The 24382-nt window shown below is 42.1% G+C and overlaps 1 protein-coding gene across 1 annotated transcript in view; it reads right to left on the bottom strand.

The window, feature by feature from the left end:
- Positions 1 to 24382, bottom strand: part of Ankdd1b (ankyrin repeat and death domain containing 1B) — a 73974-nt gene that overhangs the window by 46413 nt on the left and 3179 nt on the right. Inside the window, exons 2-5 of the mRNA XM_040728926.1 lie at positions 18421 to 18524; positions 13894 to 13992; positions 6640 to 6738; positions 6287 to 6391 (exon numbers count right to left, since the gene is read on the bottom strand). Of these exons, the coding sequence (XP_040584860.1) occupies positions 6287 to 6391; positions 6640 to 6738; positions 13894 to 13992; positions 18421 to 18524 (407 nt within the window). The remainder of the gene's footprint in view (positions 1 to 6286; positions 6392 to 6639; positions 6739 to 13893; positions 13993 to 18420; positions 18525 to 24382) is intronic.

Below are 24382 nucleotides of genomic sequence, written 5' to 3'. Positions count from 1 at the left end.
ACATAGGATGTTTAGTCATGTAAAGGAAATGAGAAACATGTCTTTTACCGGTATTCATTATAATCATTCACATGAAAAAATAGAATATAACCACAATATAATTTTTATACTGCTTGAAAGAGTTTTCTGGGCTATATAAGCTATAAGGAAAAAATAAAATTAGTTAGAAGGAAGACATCAAGAGAGATAGAATGGATACATCTGGATAGAGGTAAGAAAAGAAATAAAGAACAGAGCAGAGAGAACAAAGAGAGAGAGAGAGAGAGAGAGAGAGAGAGAGAGAGAGAGAGAGAGAGAGAGAGTGTGTGTGTATCTTTTCACTGGCCCCAGAGAGTTAAGTTTTACTCCCTCAGAAAAGTCAAGTTGAGTGATTGTCCTTGAGCTGCTGGAGGATAGCCCTCAAGGCAGCAGAAGCCCACCACTGACACACTTCCTCCAGGAAGGCCACACCTACTCCAGCAAGGCCACACCTCCTGATGGCCACTCCCTGGTGATGAAACATTCAAATCTATGAGCCTATGGGGCCATTCTTATTCAAACCACCACATATATCATACATTCTACATAATTTGTGTATTAAACAATTTTATTGAATATGTATATATGCAGATATTGTGCTAAGCACTAGAATAGCCAAGAGGAACAGCAGAGAGAGGTCCTCCAGAGAAGAGAGACGCATGAGCAAAGTTCAGATGGTAATGTAGTAACCAAGTGCTGGTGACTGGGTGGGAGTACGACTTAGAGTGACTGTGTGTGGCCAGAGCAGAAAGCAGCAAGAGGAGACAGAGAGCTGCCTATGAAGGTGGCTAATGTACTGTACCAAGAGATAAAAGCACCTATTACTCAGTCTCTGCCCATCATCTCTTCCTCTGGAACATGCCCCTTAGCCCATTTTGATGCAACTCTTAACTCTAAGACTCCCACTGCCTCCACCAAGGACTACTTGACTGAGTTGATCACACATCACACCAGACCAGTCAGAGTCAGCCATGGGACTTTCTTTACTGACACATTCTATATTTATCATAGCGTCATCAGCTAAGATGTCATTAGCCCTCCTTGCCGCTTGATAAGTAGACTGTGACTAAGAACGAAGCCCGAACAGTGAAAAGTAGAATTGAAAAGTAAAAAGGGACAGAGTACTAATGGTAGTACTTGAACTCCTGGATTCAGACATAACTGAAGCCGCTTGTACCTGCATGAGACAAGTAAATCCCCCTCTTAAAAAATACTGTGATAAATATTTAACAGAAATTTTTAACAAGGAAAGGTTTATTTTGGCCATATGTGCAGAAGTTTCAGTCCACGATTGGCTAACTCTGTGACCTTTGGGCTGTGACAAGACAGAAGCATCCGGGAAGAAGGGTATGATAAGGAAGGAAACTATGGCACTCAGGAAGCAAAGACCAGGAAGGAGCAAGGGCCAAGACATACCCTTCGAAGGAGCATCCCAACCGACCCACTTTCCCTAACTAGTCCCCACTGCCCACAGTTCCACCATCTTCCAACTGTCTATTCAAATGCCTATCCATAATTAACAGATCAAACCACTGAGCAAGCCAGAGCCTTCACAGCCTATTCATTCCTAGACACATCATCTCAGACAGGACTAGACATGCACCCGTTTGGTTGCCGAGGCATCTCTCAATCTGATCAGGTTGACGATGAAGGTCACAATTTCCTGTGCCTTTGGTTAGTGGCCTTTATTTGTCCAGTGCTGGAGACTGAACAGAGAGCTTCATGCATGTTAGAAGGTCTCTACCAACAATAACTTTATTCCTAGGCTCAGGGGGTCCTTTAAAGCAAATGACGCTATGTCACAGAATTATGCAATTGACTTCAGTGCCCACTATGGGATCTTCTTAGGTTCCTGACCCATAACATTATAGTAGGTCACATTTGGTACCAGTAAACTTAAATGTAGCTTGCTGGTGGCCATGCTTTTTCATATGATACCATTTACTACATTCAGCACTGTCAACTGCTAGGCTTTACCTGTCTTCCTCCTGTTATGGGAAGTGATCATATAACTCATGCTGGTCATGATGATTGGTTCAGAACTGAGCATGTGATTCAAACAGGACCAAACAGAATTACTTGTGACACTCATATATGAACCTTCATAGGAAAGGTCTTTTGTCTTTGACTCAAATCCATAAGGCTTTAAACTGGAAGCTGTGAACAGACATCCTCCCACCATACCAAGGGCATACAAAGGACTAGCAGTAGTGAAATGACAGCCAATGGTTAAGGAAAAAAATATGCTGGATCCACTATGCCTGAAATCAGCAAGACACTCCCTCAAAGACCTCATTTATAAGTCAGCAAATTATCTTTATTTCTCAGTACAGATCAAGATAAGTTTCATTACTTAGAAAGAATTCTAATGTATATTTCTCAGTGTGGGAACTATAATTCTAATATATGTATATACTATGTGAAATATATGTATCAATCTGTGTTCTTTTTTCATTACTATGATACCAAAGGCAGGCTACTTTATGAAGTTAAAGAAGTTTATTTGGTTTATGGTCCTAGAAGGGTGAGGTCTAGGCCCACATCTGGGAAAGGCCTTCTTGCTGGCTGACACCAAAAATATCACAATTTACAAAGCAAGAGACAGAGGGAGTGTGTCTCCCTTTCATTATAAAGCCATCAGGTTTCAATCACAGAGTTTCCACCCTGGTGATCGCATCTAATCCTGATCCTTTCCCAGAGGTACCACCTCCTAACATCAGAGTTGGCTTAATGTCATTAACATATGACTCTGGGGATTAAACTCCTCATATGAGTTTGAAGCAGCTAATCACCTGTAAAACACAGCTAGGACAAATATTTCCCTAGAAGGATTAGAGGTCTATTCAATTTTAAAATAGCCTGTCTCTTTTTACCCTGGGTTGCTACAAAGCCTTACATTTTTATGTGGCTACACAGAGTGACAGAGGACCCACACCCAAAGAAAGCTTAAGAAAGACCGAGTTATCACAGACAATAAATCTTGCTTTCCAACAGAAGAGCTAAGTCTTCGAACTTTGGATGCCCTTTATAGAGGTCACCAAGAAAAAGAAATGTAAAAGCCAATTATGCAGAATAGGATGTTTAACATAATCTTGATGTTTTAAATACTTCAGAAGTACCTTAAAGAAAGATGAAGCAACAATAAGATGTAAATAATAAGATATAAATCTTTTTTCCTTTGTCTAGGTACATATAATTAGGCAAAAATACTGAGAGAAATTTCAAAGCCATATGTGTCTTTGAAAATAGTTTCTTACCATGTCGTTTCATTTTTTTTTTATAGAAACAACACAACCCATTTGAATTATATTCTAGTGGGCGTCTTTCCAATGTAGTCTCAAGGGATTCCCTATATTTGGAAGGCAGGAAAACTTCCCATCCAAGTCCAAGAAGAGTGTCTCAGCCCTGGGCTTCAAGCCTAGAGAAGATCACCATGCCTCCTGGCCCAGTGTCCAGGGTTCTTGTTCCTTTTTGTTTTTCCTTTGTTAGCTCATACTTTTAACCATCTAGGTTTTAACTTGATGCATTTAAAATGTTTGCTTGTAAACAAGTTTGAGGAATTAAAATGATCCATTATAAATTATTTTATGTTTCAAGTTTAATATGTCACCAAATGCAACAAAAAGTCAAAAAGAGCCATTAAGTGGGTACCCAAAGTCCCACTTGACCCACTCTTTATCACAGGGATCCTTGGGACACCGCTCCATGGTCTTTTGTGTCCATCATCCACACTCCACAGCATCTCCCCTTATGGAAAGCAGAATCCAGCATAAGGAGAAAACTAAGAGTAACTAAAACAGGACAGGAAAGTGTGCTGGAAGGTCATGAGTGTTTGGAGCTGGAGATGCAGCCAGGGGCAGGGAGGTGGGGCGCAGAAACAGTGAGAGTCCTCCTTTTACAGTGCAGTAGATAGCTTTGGCTAAATGCCACCTCAGATACATTTGGCCCTTGCATCCATGAGTGAATAAAACTGCTCACAATCCAAAATATTCAGGGGAAAAAAAGCCCTGCATCTACTGAACATGTGGGCATTTTCTTTGTCATTCACCCCACTGCATGTTTTAATAAACACATAGAATTACCACTGAAGTAGATATCAACAGCAATCTGGGGATTTTTAGAAGACTCAGGGGGCTGTGTGCAGGTTATATAAAGTACTATACCATTTTATATAAGGACTTGAACTTCTGCCTATGTTAGCATCCAAGAGGAGTCCTGAAATCAGTCCCCTGTGGATACCAAGGATGCCTGAATGAGAAAACAGATGTCTTCTCAATTCCCATTACAGCTTTACTACTACCCCCACCCCCAAAAAGCTGCATGGATCGTACAAGGACTCCCAGCTCAGATTCTGTTAGACCAGTAGATGTCCCCAACATGCACGGCTGACAAAAGCAAAACCAAACACGTGTATATTTTTCACCAATATTCAAACGGCCTTTGCAGCTTCCCTTCTCCCCCTCTCCGTATTGTCTTTTCTTTAGCTCTGATCACAGATGGAGGTTGACATATAGATCCAAACATTTAGACTCCGTAGTCTCTCTCCTCTGGTAATATCACAGCCCAGATTTCCCAGTGTTGGGCATATTCTGAACTCCACCCAAATTCACTGAGGCGTGGTTAAATTCATTTTGTCTTAAAGGTCTCTTCTGTGTAAAGCTTCTCTTGCCAGAGCTTAGAATTCCCTTCAAGCCAAAGAAAAGGATTTCACTAACCCTGTTAGATCTGCAGCTCTATTTCACTAACCCTATTAGATGGGCAGCTCCCTCTGATAAGAAGAGTCTGGGCCACAGGGTAACACCGTGAGGCAGAGTAATCCTTCTTGCACAATGGTTTTGTGAAATCTGCAATACCTTTATACAGATGGTGAGTCAATAGCCATTACTTCCTGGTCCTAGCTCCAAATAGGCTTCTTTTTCCACTTTTTAAAAATCATGATAAAATAGTCATAACATAAAATTTACCACCCTAATGATTGTTAAATTCAATGGCATCATTTTGGTTGTTCATTATTTTGTGTATGGGAGTATTCGGGTCACCAAGAGTGGGTGGAGGTCAGAGGATTGTGGGAAGGAGTTGGTTCCCTGCTTCCACCATATGGGTTCCAAGGGTCAAGTTCAAGTTATCAGGTTTGATGGCAAGTGCCCCTTTACCTGCTGCATCCTCTCACCAGCCCTGGACAACGTATGTTTATATCATTATGTCTTTTGAAATCGAAATTCTTTAACCAGTGAACAACAACTACCTGTCCCGTCCCCCCACCCCCACCCCTCTGCCCATAGCAAGCTCTGCTCCTACTGGATTTCTGAGACATTCCTTTCAAATATCTTAGAAAAGCAGTCTATTTTATTTGTCTGTTCCACTAGTCCAGGTTTATTCTAGAAATAAAAATCAACTTTGAGAGGCTTCCCCTACACACCCCAGTGAAGGCCCCGAGTTCACTCTGGTAGTCTCTGAGCCTGTGTTAACCTATGGTCTCTCGTGAATGCATAGCTCTACACACCAGGGAGCTCCTCAGCCTTTTCCTCAGCATATTGCCAGAGGAGGAGGAGGTAGGGAAACATGGTGCATGCCCAATCCCAGCACTCTAGCAGGGGTATCCCGTGGGGCTGGTGGGACTATACAGCAAGCTCCTGTCTAAGTAAAAAAAAAAAAAAAAAAGGAAGAGGCGTTGGTGGCTCTCATTAAACCTGCTTCTGTCCCTGAAGCCAGCGGCCTGCCTGCCCCTTCCTACACACCACTGTCTCCACAAAATGAGTCAAGCCCTATGGTGGTGACATACACTCTAGGCCTCAGGCATGTCTCTGAAACAATGCACATAGTTGGTTTCCTCCGTGCCTGGCACATTAAGACACAGTCATGAGGTAAATCTGGTCTTATTAATCTCAAGGCACCCAGGGAAATACAGTAAGAGCATTGCAGTCCATGGCTGATTTCTACATAACCTTGGGTCTGAAAAGGTCAGGTACTGTAGAACAAAGCTTGAGCACACATTTCGAATACTAATGGAGGTGGATAGTGTTCTGACCCCGGCCCAGCAGGGATGAGGGAGTGAGTGTAAAAGGAAGGTGTAGTCTGGGTTTCTTTATGCTTCCTGTTCTCGCCATATGCAGAAGTCTGGGCCCCGGCCACCAGCAACACTTCCCTCCTGCTCTGTGGTCTACCAGAGAGGCCAGGGGACTGTCTGCGGGGGCCAAGCCTGTGTGTGTTCCCTGCTTCAGCAGCCCCGCCCAAGCAGGAAGAAGCAGAACTAAGAGTGCAGGCACACCTCATTGGGCTGGTTCAGGTCCTGCAGGTGCAAGTCTTGAATGAGGTAATCCACAATGTGCAGGTTGTTGTTCTGAGCTGCGAAGTGGAGAGCAGTCATTCCTTCCTGGAAAAAGTCCGGGTGACGGAGTGCTTACCTCAGAACCTCAGAACTTCCGTCCCAACACCAGTGACATGAGCGCTCATGCTCTCCCCTCAATCCCGTGGGAACCCCCAGAACGCCTGTCCCAGTACCAGGTGAACGCTCATGCACCTCCCCACTCCCACCCCGCCCCCGTGGGATTCCAGAACTATGGCTCCAGGACCGGTGAGGTGAGTCAGAGCACTCATGGACCGTGGGGCCTGAATACCTACCTGGCTCTTGGCTCTCTGGTCTGCTCCAGCTTTAACTAGCATGAGCATGATCTCGAAACTTCCAGACCAAGCTGCAAGGTGAATTACTGTCAAGCCATGCTTCCCCAAGAAGAGAGAAGAGAAGTCGTTACACAACGAATTGCCACATTCTGCCTCAGCCAACAAAAGCCTAGGTGATACTAGATTATTGGAAAAATAAGAAATAAGTAACCTAATATGTAACAAAAGTGATATTGTAATTCTATAGGGGACATATAAGTAATTCAGTGGGTCTCAACTGCTGTACTACATTATACTAAAAATTATAAATACACACAATAACTATTTTTAACTAGGCTATAATGTGCACTCCCTTGATTTAGAGTTATAAAAGGAAAAATAGAACATAAACCTTAAATGACACTTCCAAAACCCTATAGTTAGTGAAGATAAATGGATCTCTAATATATGGGATGTTTTTACAAAGTGTCATCAACAACAAAAGACAAACCATAGAAAAACATTCTATCTCTCGTAGGGTATTAGAAAAAAATGCAAAATGTTACTGTCTAAACTAGCTGGCAGTTCTGTTTAAAATCAAATGGTGGCACATGCCTTTAACCCCAGCACTCAGGAGGCAGATCTCTGTGAGTTCGAAGCCAGCCTGGTCTACAGGGCAGTTACAGCAAGAAACACTGTCTCCAAGAACAAAGCAAAACAAACAAACAAACAGAAAACAAAGGAACCGGGCTCGAGATGGATGAAAAGATGGCATGAATTGTGCATATGTGTGCATAACGTAGTCAGATCGAGAGATTCACTTCAGAACTTCCTGACTGGTGAGCAACTGTGTGCTGAATTGTTAAATCATGCCCTGAACTAGCAGAGAGAAAAATGGAGGGAAACACAGCCAGCAGTTAACACTGGTTTTTTCAAGGAGGTGCCTCAGGAGGAGGGGAACGGATGCAAGATCGCAGCCCGTGCTGTAGAAGCAGAGGCGAGCGGGGGAGCGGACGCTCTGGGGTGGTCAGCGCTGACTGAGAGTGCTCACTCCCACCGCTGGCAGGTGCCCTCACAGTGCTCAGCTTAGTTAGGTTCAGCTGCAGCTTCACTTCCGTGTGGTTCTTTTGTTCTCTTTCTGAGACAGAGAGTCTCACTGTGAACAGCAGGCTGCCGTCAAGCTCTCCACACTCCTGCCTCAGCCTCCCAAATCCTGGGACTGAAGATATCCTTCAGCCATGCCCAGCAATTTTGTTCCTTATAGTTAAGGTCACGTGTATCCTTTCCTGTTTCCTTTATTCCTGTCAAAAAGCAACCCAAGTACTCTGCTTAGCCTTCCCACTGTATCATCTATGTTTCAAATAACAATGGTTTTGATCCGCTACATAGGCGTGTTAGATGCACAAATCCGAGTAAATAACCAAGAAATATGGATCTGTAGACCTCTCCTGTTTGTGGCATGGAGAAACCCCGTGGTATTCCTTTGGCTGCTCCAGACACTGTATTTATGTGTTCTCTTATTCCTATTCTAAAAAGAGTTCGGGTTGGGAGCAAACTAGTGAGTCCCAGCATATTACTGTGTAGTTCTAAACCAGTGCCTCCTGATGAAGGGCAATTTGTCTCCAGGGGAGAGGTAGAAATGTCTTGGGATATTCCTGATAATCATGACTCAGGGGTGATGCCGGTGCATAAAGCGCAGGACTGGGTATGTTGTTGAACACTCCCCAACACACAAGGCTGCTCCACAGCGAGAGACTGCAGGGTCACAGATGTTGCTGTGCCAGCAAACACTTGTTTCTGCTGAGAAGCCCTGCTGTGAATGAACGTGCTCTCACAGACTTGAGCAGCTCAGCTCTCACTCTGCACAGAGACTTAGTGCACTTCCTACTTCCAGTCTCAGTACACAGACAGCTCAGCTCTCACTCTGCACAGAGACTTAGTGCACTTCCTACTTCCAGTCTCAGTACACAGACAGCTCAGCTCTCACTCTGCACAGAGACTTAGTGCACTTCCTACTTCCAGTCTCAGTACACAGACAGCTCAGCGGTCTCTGCACACTTCCCTTTACAAGGATCAATGGACTATCATGATTAGCTGGGTTCTTATAGGTGCACTAGCCACGATTCTCCCTCTTCATTTAGGCTTCCACACTATCACTGCTCCATATCCGGTAGTCTAAATCTGGCCTCACATACGGTGCTGTTTGGGACGAGTGACAAATCACGTAGTAATAGGGCCTCTCTTTCCCCCTAAGAGATGATTCCTAATTTTGAAGAGAACAGTCTTTAAAAACTCCTAGCACTGATTACAAAAATCTAAACTCTGGGAATCCACAGAGCAAACAACTTGAGTTTCTGCAACCACAAATTCCTACTGGAGCCATCATTCTTAGAGGTGATGAATCACCATGTACAGACGAACATTTCCCCAGAGCACCCTCCACGCCACAAACATTGCTATAGAATGGGCAAACTTGAGCCCATGACATGGGTGAAATTTGGCTCTCGTGCTTTTTAAAGTGTAAAATGCTGGAACATCCCCATAACCAGCCAGGTCATAGGTGAGGAACAATACACCCAAGGACATTCCAGAAAGGCAGAAGGATCTTTGAGCGTCACAGCTGGGAGCTTTGTTCACCCGGGATAAAGAACTTCTTTTATTTAGCTTATATCAAATCTCATGCATGCCACCCACCTTTGTCCTCAGTGACTGAGTCAGGCATCTGACTCTGAGCCTCAATGCCCTGAATAGTACTAGTAGATTACATTTACCTTTGCTCCCCAGTTTGACTGCAGAGTCCTTAAGACCAGGACTATGTCTCATGCCATTATGCTCATATCAAATATAATCACCTGGGATGTTTTTTACATCATGAGTTGGTTTGTTTGGTGTGTGTGTGTGTGTCTGTGTGTGTGTGTGTGTGCGCGCGTATGCGTAGTATGTGTATGGTGTATGGTGGTGTATGTGTGTATGGAGTGGTGTGTGTATGGTATGTTTGGTGTGTGTGTGTGTGTGTGTGTGTGTGTGTGTGTGTGTGTTACATGTAGAGACCAGAAGTGAATGCCAGGTATTTTCCTCAGTTGTTCTCCACCTTAGTTTTGTTATTTATTGGCAGAGCCTAACCATGTAGTCCTGTTATACAGGGACCATTAACAACTAAGTGTCTTCCCCTGTTTCTCTCACCAAAAGCAACTAAACTCTCCAGATAAAATCCAGATATCAGAAGACTCCAGAAAATGAATGGGTGTAGGCAGATTGGGGAGGTGGCCCAAACTCGGGGTGCTGAGGATGCTGAAGGAAGCTTCCTGTTGCTTTCATTGCTTTCCTAGAGACTCAAGGCAGTTTTAGTTCTAGAACTAGACATGGACGAAGAGGGACAGAGGGAAGCCCCTTAGGAAGAGAAGGTGACAGAATCCGTGCCTAGCTGCTCTCTTTGGCCCTGACAGCTTAGGGGACATGGGAAATGTTGTGAGCAGGAGGACCTAATTGTGGACACAAAGGAGCTCATGTGTACATACACTCCTGGGCTGTGCCCTGAGCTGCACCTGCACAGAATCTTAACCCGGTGACAAACAGTTTGGGGAACTGAACTCAGGTGAAGACTATTGTCCCAGACTGACTCTGGGGACAGATCTTAGCTGCACTGCAAAACTTTTGGAAACTGGAGTGACATTTAAAAAACCCTGGTCATCCTTGTGCAACACATGCCACCACAACCTGTTTCGCTCTGAACTAAAATCAACTCAAGATGGACCACCACCTTAATCTGTTTTAAGTTTCTGTAACAAGCTGGAATAACAGCCTGATAATTAATGAGAAGAAAGAGGTTTGGCTCATGACTCTAGAGGCTTAGCAGTCCAAGCTGAAGAGGCTTCCTTATGACATGTATCATAAGATGGATGGGGACTCACCTTATTAGGAGACCTCTCCTGAACAAACAGCATTAATCTATTCATGAGGGCACAATGCTATGAGCTATTTATCTCTTACAGGTCTCATCACTCAGCACAGTGGCCCCATGCATTATTTCTGTCGCATGAATTACAGGGGACATGCTGAAACCATAGCAACACCAGAACTAAATGGAAACATAAGACTTTACAATGCTTAGAAGAAAAATATGAGGAAATTGCCATGGTTCGGCAAATTGTTCCTACATATATGCAATACTGCTATCAGGACTCATTTTTAAAAAGAGGAATGTTAAGTCAGGCACTAAAAAAATACAGTACTCAAGAATCAGGGATAGGGGGATATCTGAGTAAAGGCCTGGATGGTCTACATAGTGACTGACATGTCCTCCAGTGTCATATAATGAGACCCTGTCTAAAAAAAATAAAGCCAGAATTCTTATTTCATCAAAATTAAAGCCATCTGCTCTGTGAACACTGTGAAGACAGTCTACAGATATGAGAAAATAACACAAAGCATGACCTCTCATAGGGTCTGTTCACAGGGTAGGTAGTAAACTTCACAATGAAAGAATAACTTAAAAGAAAATAAAAGAATAATCAAATCAAGTTTTTAGAAACATTCAAAAGATCTGGTTGGAGATTTATCTTAATGATAGAAGGCTCAGTTGATTTGTGGAAAGCCCTGGTTCCTATCTCCAGCACACACACACACACACACACACACACACACACACACACACACACACACACACACACCCTATGGGCTCAGCTATCTCTTATACCAAAGAGAGGAAAATTTGTGCCTGCAAAGACATGCAAAATGTCTACAGTGCCTTTTCTTTGCCTGTGTACATAAATAAACATGTATGTGTGGAGGTCCAGCTGAACTGATAATATTTTCCTTTATTGATCTACACATTAGTTTTTAAACAATTTTTTAAACATGGAACTCACTATTTTGGCAATGCTTGGAGGACAGGGAGGCACCAGAATCCACCCATCTTTGTGAGCTCTGTGCCCAGCACTGTTGTTAGAGGTGTGTGCAGCTATGTCTGGCTTCTTGAGTGGGTGCTAGGCATTAAAATTCAGGTTCCCATGATTGTGCAACAGAGATTTTATCCACTGAGCCATCTCCCCAGCACCAGTAACTTTACTATAACACAAACTGGAAACCATTTTCATGTTCTTCACGTGGTAAATAGATAAACTAGGTTACATTCATAAATAAAAGTGCTATTCAGTTAAAAAGGAGAAGGGAAACATTTAGAAAAGATGTGGGTGAACGTCATCAGTGTTTCACTGAGTGAAATAAACCAGCCTCAAAGATTATATGTCATGTGTTATCACATAGGTGACAGTCTCAAGGCAAAACCACAGAGATCAGTGGTTGCTGGGGTGTGACAGCTTAGAATGCAGAAACAACGCAACAGAAGTTTTTGGGTGATACATCTGTTCTGCTTGTTAAGCTTTGTTAGTGTTTGTTTGTTTGTTTGTGGGTTTTTCTTTCTTTTTGATGCTGGAGATTGAACACAGAGCTTATGCATCCTAAACACATCACCACTAAGCTATACCCCAAGAATTTGCTCTACATTTTAAAGTAGTGGTGGCTCTATAAACCTGTATACCTGTCAAAAATCAGCACTATATTTTAAAAAAAGAAAGTTAACTGGACAATATGTGGGGATTAAAGTAAAACAGAGATATTGTAAGAAGTTTTCTATGACAAAATGTAAATATATCTGGGTAATTGTGTCTTGTCAGTTTATCTTTTAAGGCTAACTAACAGGCAAAATAACCAGATCAGAGTTTGAATACCTGAGGAACATGCCGCTTAATTACCACAACCATGTTAAGGATATGGCAGGCTAGTAAAACCAGCTATCTGGATGTCTGAGATTTATAAGTGCAAGGCCTGCCTGGATTACATAGTGAGTTTGAGGCCAGTCCGAGCCACTTAAAGAGACCTTGTCTCAAAATAAAGTTGTTGTTTTTTTTCTTGGTTTTTGTTGTTGTTGCTGTTCTTGTTTTGTTTTAGGTTGGGATAGTTCAGTGATGGCATGCTTACCTAACAATGCAAAGTCCTGGGTTCAACTAGTAGCCACACCCTTTGCCCCCAAACCATGGCTGTTATACAATTAATTACACCCAGAGAGTGAGCAGGCAGTCGGTGGTAATTTTTTTCTGGATTATTAAGTAGCAATCCACTTGCTCACCAATGCACGGAAATAATCAAAAGAGCTCTGTGCCCCACTGGTGACACAAAGGAAAATCCAGGATTATCAAATCTACGCTTTCTCTATGATTGCCAACCAAGCCAGGAAGATGACTAGCAGGTGTGAACAGATGCCTCTCACCATCCAAGTATGTACTCCCAGGCCCTGGGAGAGGTGAAGAGAAAACAGTATTGCACCTTCCCCCCCAAAAGGTCCAGACCAGAGAGAACTCTTTGAGTGATTCTACATGGTATAAAGTTGGGAACCATGGAGCAGTGTTCCACGGCAGAAATGACTCGTTCCTCTGGCCTCCACACGTGTGCTGTGGCACACATGCATGCACTCACACACCACACATGTACACTGATTATGAATAAAAATAATATGGAGTATTATCACTGCTTCCTGTGACAAGAGGTGATAAGCATGATTTGGGGTCATTTTGGCTAGCTTCCTTGTGCCGTGAAGTACTAAATGGACATTGGAAAGTAGGTGGAAAACCCTCGGGGTGGGTTTTGCTGTCTTGGCAGACAGACAGGGAAGTTGGCTTGTGACTAACAGCACAGTATCTGAAACCAGAAAAGCTCAGTTCAAAGCTGCCTCCCATCGTTCTTCCTAAATGTAGCTTTGAGGGACAGGGTCTTTAATCTCCCTATCAGACTCTCTTCATCTCTAAATTGGGTATTTTACTAATACTTTCCCCATGGGGTTAGAAGGGAGATGGCATTAAATACCTACCTGACACCTGTGCCTGACACAGAACATGCATTTGATAAGTTTTATTTAGAATCAGAGTCCACAAGGCCAAGTCAGGACATGACGTCCCTGGAGCTGATTAGTGTCTGTCTTTCATGAATCTGACCCCAATGTGGCAATGTGGACAATCATGCTACCTTTGTACAATGTGAACGATCATACCACCTTTATACAAAATGGATAATCATACTACCTTTTTGCATGAGATCTAGGGCCCTAAGGTCAACCCAAGTCTTAATGAGTGAACAATGTAGTTACCAAGTACAGAAGCCTTTCTGAAAACGCACACTGCCGATGGAAGTGTGCCCATGAGAGGAAGACATCTGCAGTGGTAAATTCTCCTCCATGCAGATTATACAACAATTCAGTCTACCCACTGAAGGTGAGCTTACCTTGTCAGCAACATCCACCCTGGCTTTGTGGCTCAGTAAGAAATCCACCGCGGATAAATTATTCCTCGCCACTGCAAAGTGCAGAGCTGTGCGGTTCATCTGAGGAAACAGAATTTGTATCTTTGCTTATGTGATCGTCACTTAACCCTCTTACCACCCCTGTCTCCTTTGTTTGGTTTTCGGTTTTGTTTAGGAGACTGAGTCTCGCAGTGTAGCCCAGGTTGGCCTCTTGTCGTCCTCCTGTGTGAGCCTCCTGAGTGCTGGGATTACAGGCTTGAGCCACCTTGTTCAGCTGGGTCTCCTGTCTCTCAAATGGCCAGTACCTTCCTATCGACTATTTGCATTCTGATTATTTCTGCTTTTTCCTTTGAAAGGACTAAGAACTATGTGCAGCTGAATCATGCCTTCCCTGTTGTCAGACCACACCTGTGAATCCAGCAATCTACTGAAGGCTCTCCCAGACTAAAGCCCCGCATGACCTGCCACACAGTGAAAAGACATTCACACGGTAAAGTTGTATTTTCTCGAATGTAATCACTAATAATGGCATATTTTTCTGCATTTTATATGTTAGTCGATATCCTGTTTCTGTGTCAAAGTAACTAAGACAAGCAATTCATAAAGAAGAAACTTTATGTTGGCTCGCAGCGTTGGGGTCTCAGTTGTAACTGGCAGGAAGGAAGTCAGAGAGCAAAGCTACTCGCCTCGAGTTAGCCAGGAGGAAAGAGAGGGAGAGGCTGGGGTACCAGGGACCCCTTCAAGAGCAGACTCCCAGGGATCTGGCCTCGTCTGCTAGGCCCGTCTCTTAAAGGTCTCACCAGCTTTCACTGTGCCTTCAAGGTGGCTTTTGGAGATACTTAGGATTTATATCATAACAGAATACATTGATAACCCATGGCAAAACTTCCTAAATGTCTCAGTTTGTTCCTTTTCTCTCTCCTATATATTTTCTGAAGAGTGTAAATTTCATGTGTCTGAGTGTTTTGCCTGCAGGTTTACATAAGCAACATGTGTGAGCAAAGAGGTCAAAAGAGGACATCAGATCCCCCAGAACTGGAGTTACAGTGGTTATGAGCCACCACGCAGGGGCTGGGAAATGAATCGAGTCCTTTGCAAGGGCAACAAATCCTCTCAATCATTGTGCTGTCTCTCCAGCCTCCCTCTTCTATAATTAGAAAACCCTGTAGTTTGCAAAGAAACAAATAAATTGGTTTGGAAGGAAGTGAAGAAGGAAGGAGAGAAGCAGACCAGAAGAAAATGAGGGGAGGGAAGGAAGGAAGGAGGAAGAGAAATAAGGATGAAGAAAAGGAAGAAGAGAAGCAAGGCTAGAAGAGAGGAAGGAAGGAGGGAATGAGAGGGAGGGGAGTCAGAGAACAGGGAAGGGGAGGGAAAGAAAGCTATTGAAATCTGCTGCTTCAAAGGAAACCCACACTTTGCTCCCAGCATGCCCACATAACAGTTTGCCTCATTCCCACAGCATATGTTTTGTTTATCAGAAATATTTGTGCCACATTTGCCATATTTTAAGCACTGTTTTACTTCCCCCAGAAGATGCCTGGGCATGAACACACTACTCTCGCTTCACACAAGTAATTACAGTAACAAGAGAATGGTTTAAAGTTTAAGATGATTATTTTCTTTTCTTGCTTGCTAAACTGGTGGTGTTTACAAAACACAAGTCATCTTGACATTGTCTGCAATGTAGAGTTTATTCTATTGTGTCAGCTTGGGGCTATCAGCTTCCCCATAAACTTTATTTGTATAAGAATGAAATAAAACCACTTACACTTAAAATATGCATCATCACAGATTTTAGGGAACCCTGCAACTAACCACGACAAGTTGCTATAAACAAGATTAAATCGCTATTATTAGAAAGAATATCATAAAAAAGATGGTAGCTCAGTGGTAGGGCATTTATCTAGTATGTGTGAGGCCCTAGGCTTGGTCCCCAGTCTACAATCCAGGACCAAGTTCAGGCCCATAACTGTGATGATGGGTTTTCCAGCCTACCCACAAGCTTTGGGATGTGCTAAGGATCCAGTGTACTTTCTTCTGTAGAATGAAGGAAAGAGAGAGAGCGAGAGTGAAAGCCAGAGACAGAGAGAGAGAGAAAGAGAGAGGGGGGGGTGGGAGGGAGACAGAGACAGAGACAAAGAAAGACAGAGAGAGAGAGAGAGAAGACAGAGAAGGGATGGCATCAAAGGATGTCCTCTGGCTTCCATACGCATGCCCACCCATGTGAACGCCTACTCACACACAGATGTGAATGCATATTCATCAACACACACACACACACACACACACACACACACACACAATATGTCTGAGGAAATAGATCAGTGGTAGGTTGCCTAGCATGTGTGAGGCTGTAGTTCAAAAACCAATACTACAAAGCTGCCTTGTTCAGAAAATTGAAATTGTTTTAAATGTGCAGAGGCTGTACTTCCTGCTTGTTACTCAAAAATGAATCTCCATGCTCAGAATAATTTAAAAATACAAATACCTGTGTTTTAGCAAATAATTGTTTTCAAAGGTTTTTTTTAATACCTGCCTGCTTCTTTTCTTTAGTTTTCTTCTCCTTTTTAAAGCCCTCACTATCCTGAAATTCACTATGCAGACTAGGCTGGCCTCAAACTCACAGAGATCCCTCTGCCTCTGCCTCCATGCATGTTCACAGAATCCAGAAGAGGGCTTTGAATCTCCTGAAACTGGAGTTACAGATGGTTGTGAGCTGACGTGTGGGTTCTAGGAATCGAACCCTCATCCTCTGCAAAAGCAGCCAGTGCTCTAGACAGCCGAGCCATCTCTACAGCTCCAACCAACTATTGCCTTTTCTTTCCTCCTCCTATTTTCTTTTCTTTCTTTCCCCTTCCCCATTTTTTGTTCCTAGAATTGTTATGCTATGAATTTTTTTCTGGTTTTCTCTCTATATATGTATATGAATATATATATATATATATATGTGTGTGTGTGCGTGCAGAATATATATGTGTATGTATGGATCACATATGCATATGTGAATATATTATATGTATGTAATATTTAAACATATGTCTAATAATATGTGTATAGTATATATGCTGTACATATATGTAAATATGTGTACATATATGTGTATACATGTATGCAATATATATGATATACATATATCTATACATACATACATCAAAAATGCCCATAAATACAAGTTGCGTGTATGGGTATATAAATTCCCATAAGTGCTTGCATGAGCACATACCCCATCACATACACTCATGCACACATACGCAACTGCTAAAGATTATTGTGATGCATGTTCTGCATGACATTGACAGTGCAGTTTTGTTCCTATTACCTTCCTGCCTGGAATATCTTCATATTTTGTGAGGCCTGAGTTTAGACTATTTAGGGAGCCCTTTTGTGGGTGGGGTAGGGCTACAGATGTGAGAGCACGTGTGGAGGCTAGAACTCAATCCAGATGTTGTTTCTCAGGAGCCATCCACCTTGATTTTTGCGATCTCAGTGAGACCTGAGGCTTGTCAATTGCTGCAGTGACAACCATGGGACTCTAGTCTCCACCTCCTCAGTACTGGGTTACAAGCATGTGCCACCAGGCCTGGCTTGTTCTTGGGGTGCTAGGATTGGAACTCTGGTCTTCATGCTGTGTGACTGGCACTTTAATGACAGAGCTATTTCCCCAGACGTAGGGAGCTCTCTTCGAAGCCAAAATCAGAGATGCAAAATTTATTGCAGCTACAGTGCCTTCATTTTAGGTCTTAGGAAGATCACATAATTGTGGGCAACATTGCCAGAGCTCTCCCAGTGCCTTGGAAGGGGCCCAAGCAAGCAGGGCCCCGAGGCTTGGTCTTCATTTAGCATTAAATCCACCTCTGCATTCTGACTTCAGAGCGCTCTACAGTTCACCCGAAGAAAGTCTCACCTACCAGCCCATTCATGCTGATAAACCCTGCCTTGAAGGAACTTCCTACAAGCCAAACAATAGGAAAGCCACGTTTCTGGCAGTAGACTTCTCCCCTAAAGCCTAGGTTCTTGAAGAACAAAAGCCAGATGACATTGCCCAACATGCGAATGCTATTTCAAAAGCAGAAAAATGAAAATTCACATTCTTTGGATTGTACATCTGGATTATAAATCTATCCCAACCATAGAAGGTATCATGAGAGAAAAGGATCCCAGATGTTATAGCAAATCATGCCCTGACTTTCCATAATGGGCAGGACTGAGCTTATCCACAGGATCCAATCTAGGGCCAAGTCCAGACCCACAGTCCCAACGCTGGACATGCTTGTCTACTCACAAACTTTGCACGGATGTGCATAAGACCATGCATGCTTCCCTTCCCTAAGTAAAACACCCTGAGCCTGCTCTGCTATGGAATGCCATCTTTAGCTTTAACACCCGCATTACAGCCCCCACATCTCAGTCGGTCCAGTCTCTTCAATTATTGTCATTATTTTAGCTGACCTATGTACTCCCAGCCGCCACATGGAATAGCCACTTGTCATGTTTGTGACTTCTACTCACATTGTTCACAGCATTAATGTTAACCTTCTTTTCAAACAGCTTCTCCATAAGAGCCAAAGCGTTGCTTTTAGCAGCATTCTGAAAGCTTCTCTCAATTGGCAGCACTGAAAGAAAGAGAGAGCATGACCCAGAGGAGGAGAGGAGCCACACAGTTCCCTGTCACCTTTCGTGTGACAGCCTCGTAGACTGAAAAAGCTGGAGTGGTAACCTTGAGACTTCCCCGCTCCGCTGTGAGGACACAGTGTATTTGCTTAAATATTTTACAAGGTCAGAACATCATGATTCCACCTTCTCCTCACATTGCAAGTGTTTCCCCACCCTCAAAATGTCCCTGACCTCAGACAGCGTTGCTCAAGAAGGCCACCTCCAAGCTCCACGACCTGCAGGTTAGAGGGCCACTGCAGACTGACCTCCCAGGGGACCTTGCTTATGAGCAGTTAGGGGCAACGCACATCTTACAAAGATAAAACTTCTATCTGCAGAATTCAGATTCAGTGCCAAACCTGTAGCAGCAAAACCTTAAAGTGAGCCCACTGTGGACACCCAGACAGGCCAAGAGGAATGAATAGGTTTTATTCTCATTTATAAGAAAGGACATAAAATTGGATTCACACCTACTGTGACCATGACACTCCCCACCACATCCCCCATACATTCACTCATACATATATGTGGCAGGCTTTATTAACTAGTATCAAGAAGATTCAAGAGAGCTGAGTTCTCAAGAGACAGTCCCAATCATGGGGATAAAATAAACATTGACATTAAGAATTGAAAGCAGGTGTGTGACAAAATATTTTGAACTGAATGAAAAGGAAAACAGCATGTCTGGAGAGATGACTCAGCAGTTAAGAGCACTGACTGCTCTTGCAGAGGGCCTGGGTTTGGTACCCAGCATTAACATGGTGGCTCACAACCATTGGCAACTCCATTTCTAGGAGATTGGACACCCTCTTCTGACCTTCACAGGCACCATGCACACACACACACACACACACACACACACACACACACACACACACACACACTAATACATTTATAAAAGAAATAAAATCAAAGAACAAACAGCCTTCTTCCCCTTTCTCAAAAGAGAAAAAAGTCACCTCTATTTGGTAACTGGAAATAGATGAGAATTCCCTCATTTTTGAAAGGGCATCTAAAAAAACCTGACAACCAACATCATACTTAATTTTAAAAATCTGAGCTTCTTTTGTTCTTAAGATCAGGAATAAAAAGAGATTTCTACTCTTACATCCCTGTTTACATATTGTGCTGAAAGTTATAGCTAGAAAAATAGATTGGTACAGTAAGTGAAAAGACAAACAGACAGAAGGAAAAACTTCTAGTTTGGCTTTAGACAACTTGGTTGTTTATGTATAAAATCGCAAGGAATGTACAAAGCATCTCTAGAACCAGCAAGTGAGTTTAGCACTCAAGATTAACACCTGAGCCCTTGCAGACCCCACCCTCCAGTGTGCCCAGCTTCAGGTGAGCTTGGGTCCTCCTGGCATCCCTCCCCTGCCCATCACCCACTCCCTCAATCTTCTGGGGGCTGCTCCTGGCATCGAGAGGACCTGCCCACACAGGAAAGATAAGCCCTTCCAGACCCCACTCTCTGGCATGCCCAGCTTCAGCTTCAGGAAAGAAGGAGTCCAATGGAGACAGAAAGAACCCAACTACACCCACTGGAAGAAGAGATGGGAAGAAGACAGAATAAGAACTCACTCAGCAAAAGAAAGACCAACATGACTACACCAGAATCTAGAGACCCCATGCCAGGAAGACCTGAAAAAGTACAGCAGAGATGAAGCAGAAGAGACAGACCTTAAAAATTATTTTATGAAGATGATAGAGACCCTCAAAGATGAAACAAGGAAATCCCTTAAAGAAATAGAAGAAAAAACAAACAAAAAATATATGAAATGGAGGAAAAGACGAACCAAAAAATTCAAGAAATAAACAAATTTCTTAAAAACTCTAAAGAGTACCAAGGAAAAACAACCAAGCAAATGAAGGAAACAACTCAAACAGTTGAAGGATTGAAAGCTGAAATAGAAACAATGAAGAAAACACAGAATGAGGGGATGCTGGAAATAGAAAAGCTGGGTAAACAATCAGGAACTACAGATGCAAGTATCACCCATAGAATACAAGAGATAGAAGAGAGAATCTCAGGTGTTGAAGACTCATTAGAGAATATACAGTCATCGACCAAAGAAAATCTCAAAACCAATAAATCCCTAACACAAAATATCCAGGAAATATGGGACACCGTGAAGAAGCCAAACCTGAGAATAATAGGTATAGAAGAAGGTGAAGAAATACAGCTCGAAAGTACAGAGAATATATTCACCAAAATCATAGAAGAAAACTTCCCTAACCTAAAGAAGGATATGCCCATGAAAAGACAAGAATCTTACAGAACACCAAATAGGCTGGACCAGAAAAAGAAGTCCCCTCGCCACATAATAATCAAAACATGAAACCTACAGAATAAAGAAAAAATATTAAGAGCAGCTAAAGAAAAAGGCCAAGTAACATATAAAGGCAGGCCTATCCTAATTACACCCGACTTCTCAATGGAAATTATGAAAGCCAGAAGATCCTGGACAGATGTCCTACAAACGCTAAGGGAACAAGGATGCCAGCCCAGACTACTGTATCCAGCAAAGCTTTCGATTACCATAGATGGAGAAAACAAAATATTCTGCGATAAAGCCAGATTTGAACAATACATATCCACGAATTCAGCCCTACAGAAAGTGCTGGAAGGAAAACTTAGAGCCAATAAAGATAACTACACTCACAAAGACATAGGCAATAGATAATCCTGCTTTACCAAACACCAAAAGAAAAAGGGAGGAGAACCTACGCACAATAGCACCACTACCAATAAATCAAAAACAAACAAAAATCATCAATCAATGGTCATTAATATCCCTCAACATCAATGGTCTCAACTTGCCTATAAAAAGACACAGATTAGCAGAATGGATACGAAGACAGAACCCATCCTTCTTCTGCATACAAGAAACACATCTCAACGTCAAAGACAGACATTGCCTCAGAGTAAAGGGTTGGGAAAAGATTTTCCAATCAAACAGACCCAAGAAACAAGCTGGTGTAGCAATCCTAATATCTAACAAATTAGACTTCAAATTAAAATTAATCAAAAAAGAGATGAAGAAGGACATTTCATATTCATCAAAGGAAAAGTCCATCAAGATGAAGTCTCAATTCTGAACATCTATGCCCCAAATACAAAGGCACCCACATTCATAAAAGAAACATTACTAAAGCTCAAATCGCACATAAAATCTCACACACTAGTAGCAGGAGACTTCAACACTCTGCTCTCACCACTAGACAGGACCTCCCAGACAGAAACTAATAGAAGTTATGACCCAACTGGGTTTAACAGACATCTGTAGAACCTTCCACCCAAACACAAAGGGATATACTTTCTTCTGGACGCCACATGGAACCTTTTCTAAAATTGACCACATAATCAGAAACATAGCAAACCTCCACAGATACAAAAAATTGGAATAAAGCCCTGTATCTTATCAGACCACCATGCACTAAAATTAGAATTCAACAATAACACAAATCGCCGAAACCCTACAAACACATGGAAATTGAACAATTTACAATTGCACCATCCCTGGGTCAAAGAAGAAATTAAAGACTTCCTGGAATTCAATGAGAATGAAGACGAAACATTCCCAAACTTATGGAACACTCTGAAAGCAGTGCAGAGAGGAAAGTTTATAGCACTAAGTGCCCACATGAAGAAACTGGAGAACAGTCACACTAGAGAATTAATAGCACAACTGAATGATCTAGAACAAAAAGAAGCAAACTCACCCAGGAGGAGTAGATGCCAGGAAATAAGCAAATTGAGGGCTGAAATCAATAGTGTAGAAACCAGGAAAACATTGCAAAGAATGAAACAAAGAGTTGGTTCTTTGAGAAAATCAACAAGATAGACAAACCATTGTCCAAACTAACCAAAAGGCAAAGAGAGAACACTCTAATTAACAAAATCAGGAATGAAAAAGGAGACATAACAACGGATACTGAGGAAATCCAGAAAATCATCGGGGCATACTTTGAAAACCTGTACTCCACAAAATTAAATTAGAGGAAATGGAGAATTTCCTAGATAGATACCATTTGCCAAATTAAATCAAGAACAGATAAGCAATCTATACAGACCTATAACCCTTAATGAAATAGAAGCAGTCATCAAAAGTCTCCCCCCCCCAAAAAAAGCCCAGGCCTAAATGGCTTCAGTGCAGAATTCTACCAGAAACTCAAAGAAGAGCTAATTCCAATAATCCTCAAAGTGTTCCACACAATAGAAGCAGGAGGTTCACTGCCAAACTCTTTTTATGAGACTACAATTACCTTGGTACCCAAGTCACACAAAGACACAACTAAGAAAGAGAACTATAGACCAATTTTCCTCATGAACATCGATGCAAAAATACTCAATAAAATACTAGCAAAACAGATCCAAGAACACACAATTATACACCATGATTAAGTAGGCTTCATCCCAGGGATGAGGGATGGTTCAACGTATGAAAATCTATCAATGTAATCCACCATATAAACAAACTGCGAAAGAAAAACCACATGATCATCTCACTAAATGCTGAAAAAGCCTTGACAAAATCCAGCACCCCTTCATGATAAAGATTCTAGAGAGATCAGGAATAACAGGAACATACCTGAACATAATAAAAGCAATATACAGTAAACCAACTGCTAACATCAAACTAAATAGAGAGAAACTCAACGCAATTTCTCTAAAATCAGGAACAAGACAAGGCTGTCCACTCTCTCCATATCTCTTCAATATTGTACTTGAAGTTCTTGCTAGAGCAATAAAACAACAAAAGGAGATAAAGGGGATACAAATAGGAAAAGAAGAGGTCAAACTTTCACTATTTACAGATGATATGATAGTTTACATAAGTGACCCAAAAAACTCCGCAAGGGAATTCCAACAGCTGATAAACACCTTCAGCAAAGTTGCAGGATACAAGGTTAACTAAAAAAAAAATCAGTAGCCCTATTATATACATATGATAAAGTGGCTGAGAAAGAAATCAGAGAAATATCACCCTTTACAATAGCCATAAACAGCATCAAATATCTGGGGATAATGTTAACCAAAGAAGTGAAAGACCTCTATATCAAGAATGAGTCTTTAAAGAAAGAAATTAAAGAAGATACCAGAAAATAGAAAGATCTCCCATGCTCTTGGATTGGTAGGATCAACATAATAAAAATGGCAAACTTGCCAAAAGCAATCTACAGATTCAATGCAATCCCTATCAAAATTCCACCACAATTCTTCACAGACCTTGAAAGAACAATAATCAACTTTATATGGAAAAACAAAAGACCCAGGACAGCTAAAACAACCCTATACAATTAAGGAACTTCAGGAGGCATCACCATCCCTGACTTCAAGCTCTATTACAGAGTTATAGTCCTGAAAACAGCTTGGTATTAGCACAAAAATAGACAGGTAGACCAATGGAATCGAATTGAAAATCCTGATTTTAACCCACACACCTATGAACACTTGATTTTTGACAAAGAAGCTAAATTTATACAATGGAAAAAAGAAAGCATCTTCAACAAATTGTGATGGCGTAACTGCATATTGGCATTCAGAAGATTGTAGATAGATTCATGTCTATCACCTTACATAAAACTTAAGTCCAAATGGATTAAAGACCTCAACATAAATCCAGTCACACTGAAACTCTTAGAACAGAAAGTGGGAGATATTCTTCAACGAATTGGTTCAGGAGAACACTTCCAGTAGCACAGACAGTGAGATGGACAATTAACAAATGGGACCTCCTGAAACTAAGAAGCTTCTGTAAGGCAAAGGACACAGTCAACAAGACAAAAAGGCAGTCCACAGAATGGGAAAAGATAT

The sequence above is a fragment of the Mesocricetus auratus genome, unplaced genomic scaffold, assembly GCF_017639785.1.
Source record: "Mesocricetus auratus isolate SY011 unplaced genomic scaffold, BCM_Maur_2.0 Super-Scaffold_100020, whole genome shotgun sequence".
Taxonomy (NCBI): Eukaryota; Metazoa; Chordata; class Mammalia; order Rodentia; family Cricetidae; genus Mesocricetus; species Mesocricetus auratus.
Note: the sequence above shows the minus strand (reverse complement) of the source record. Positions and strands in the feature narration are given on the sequence as shown.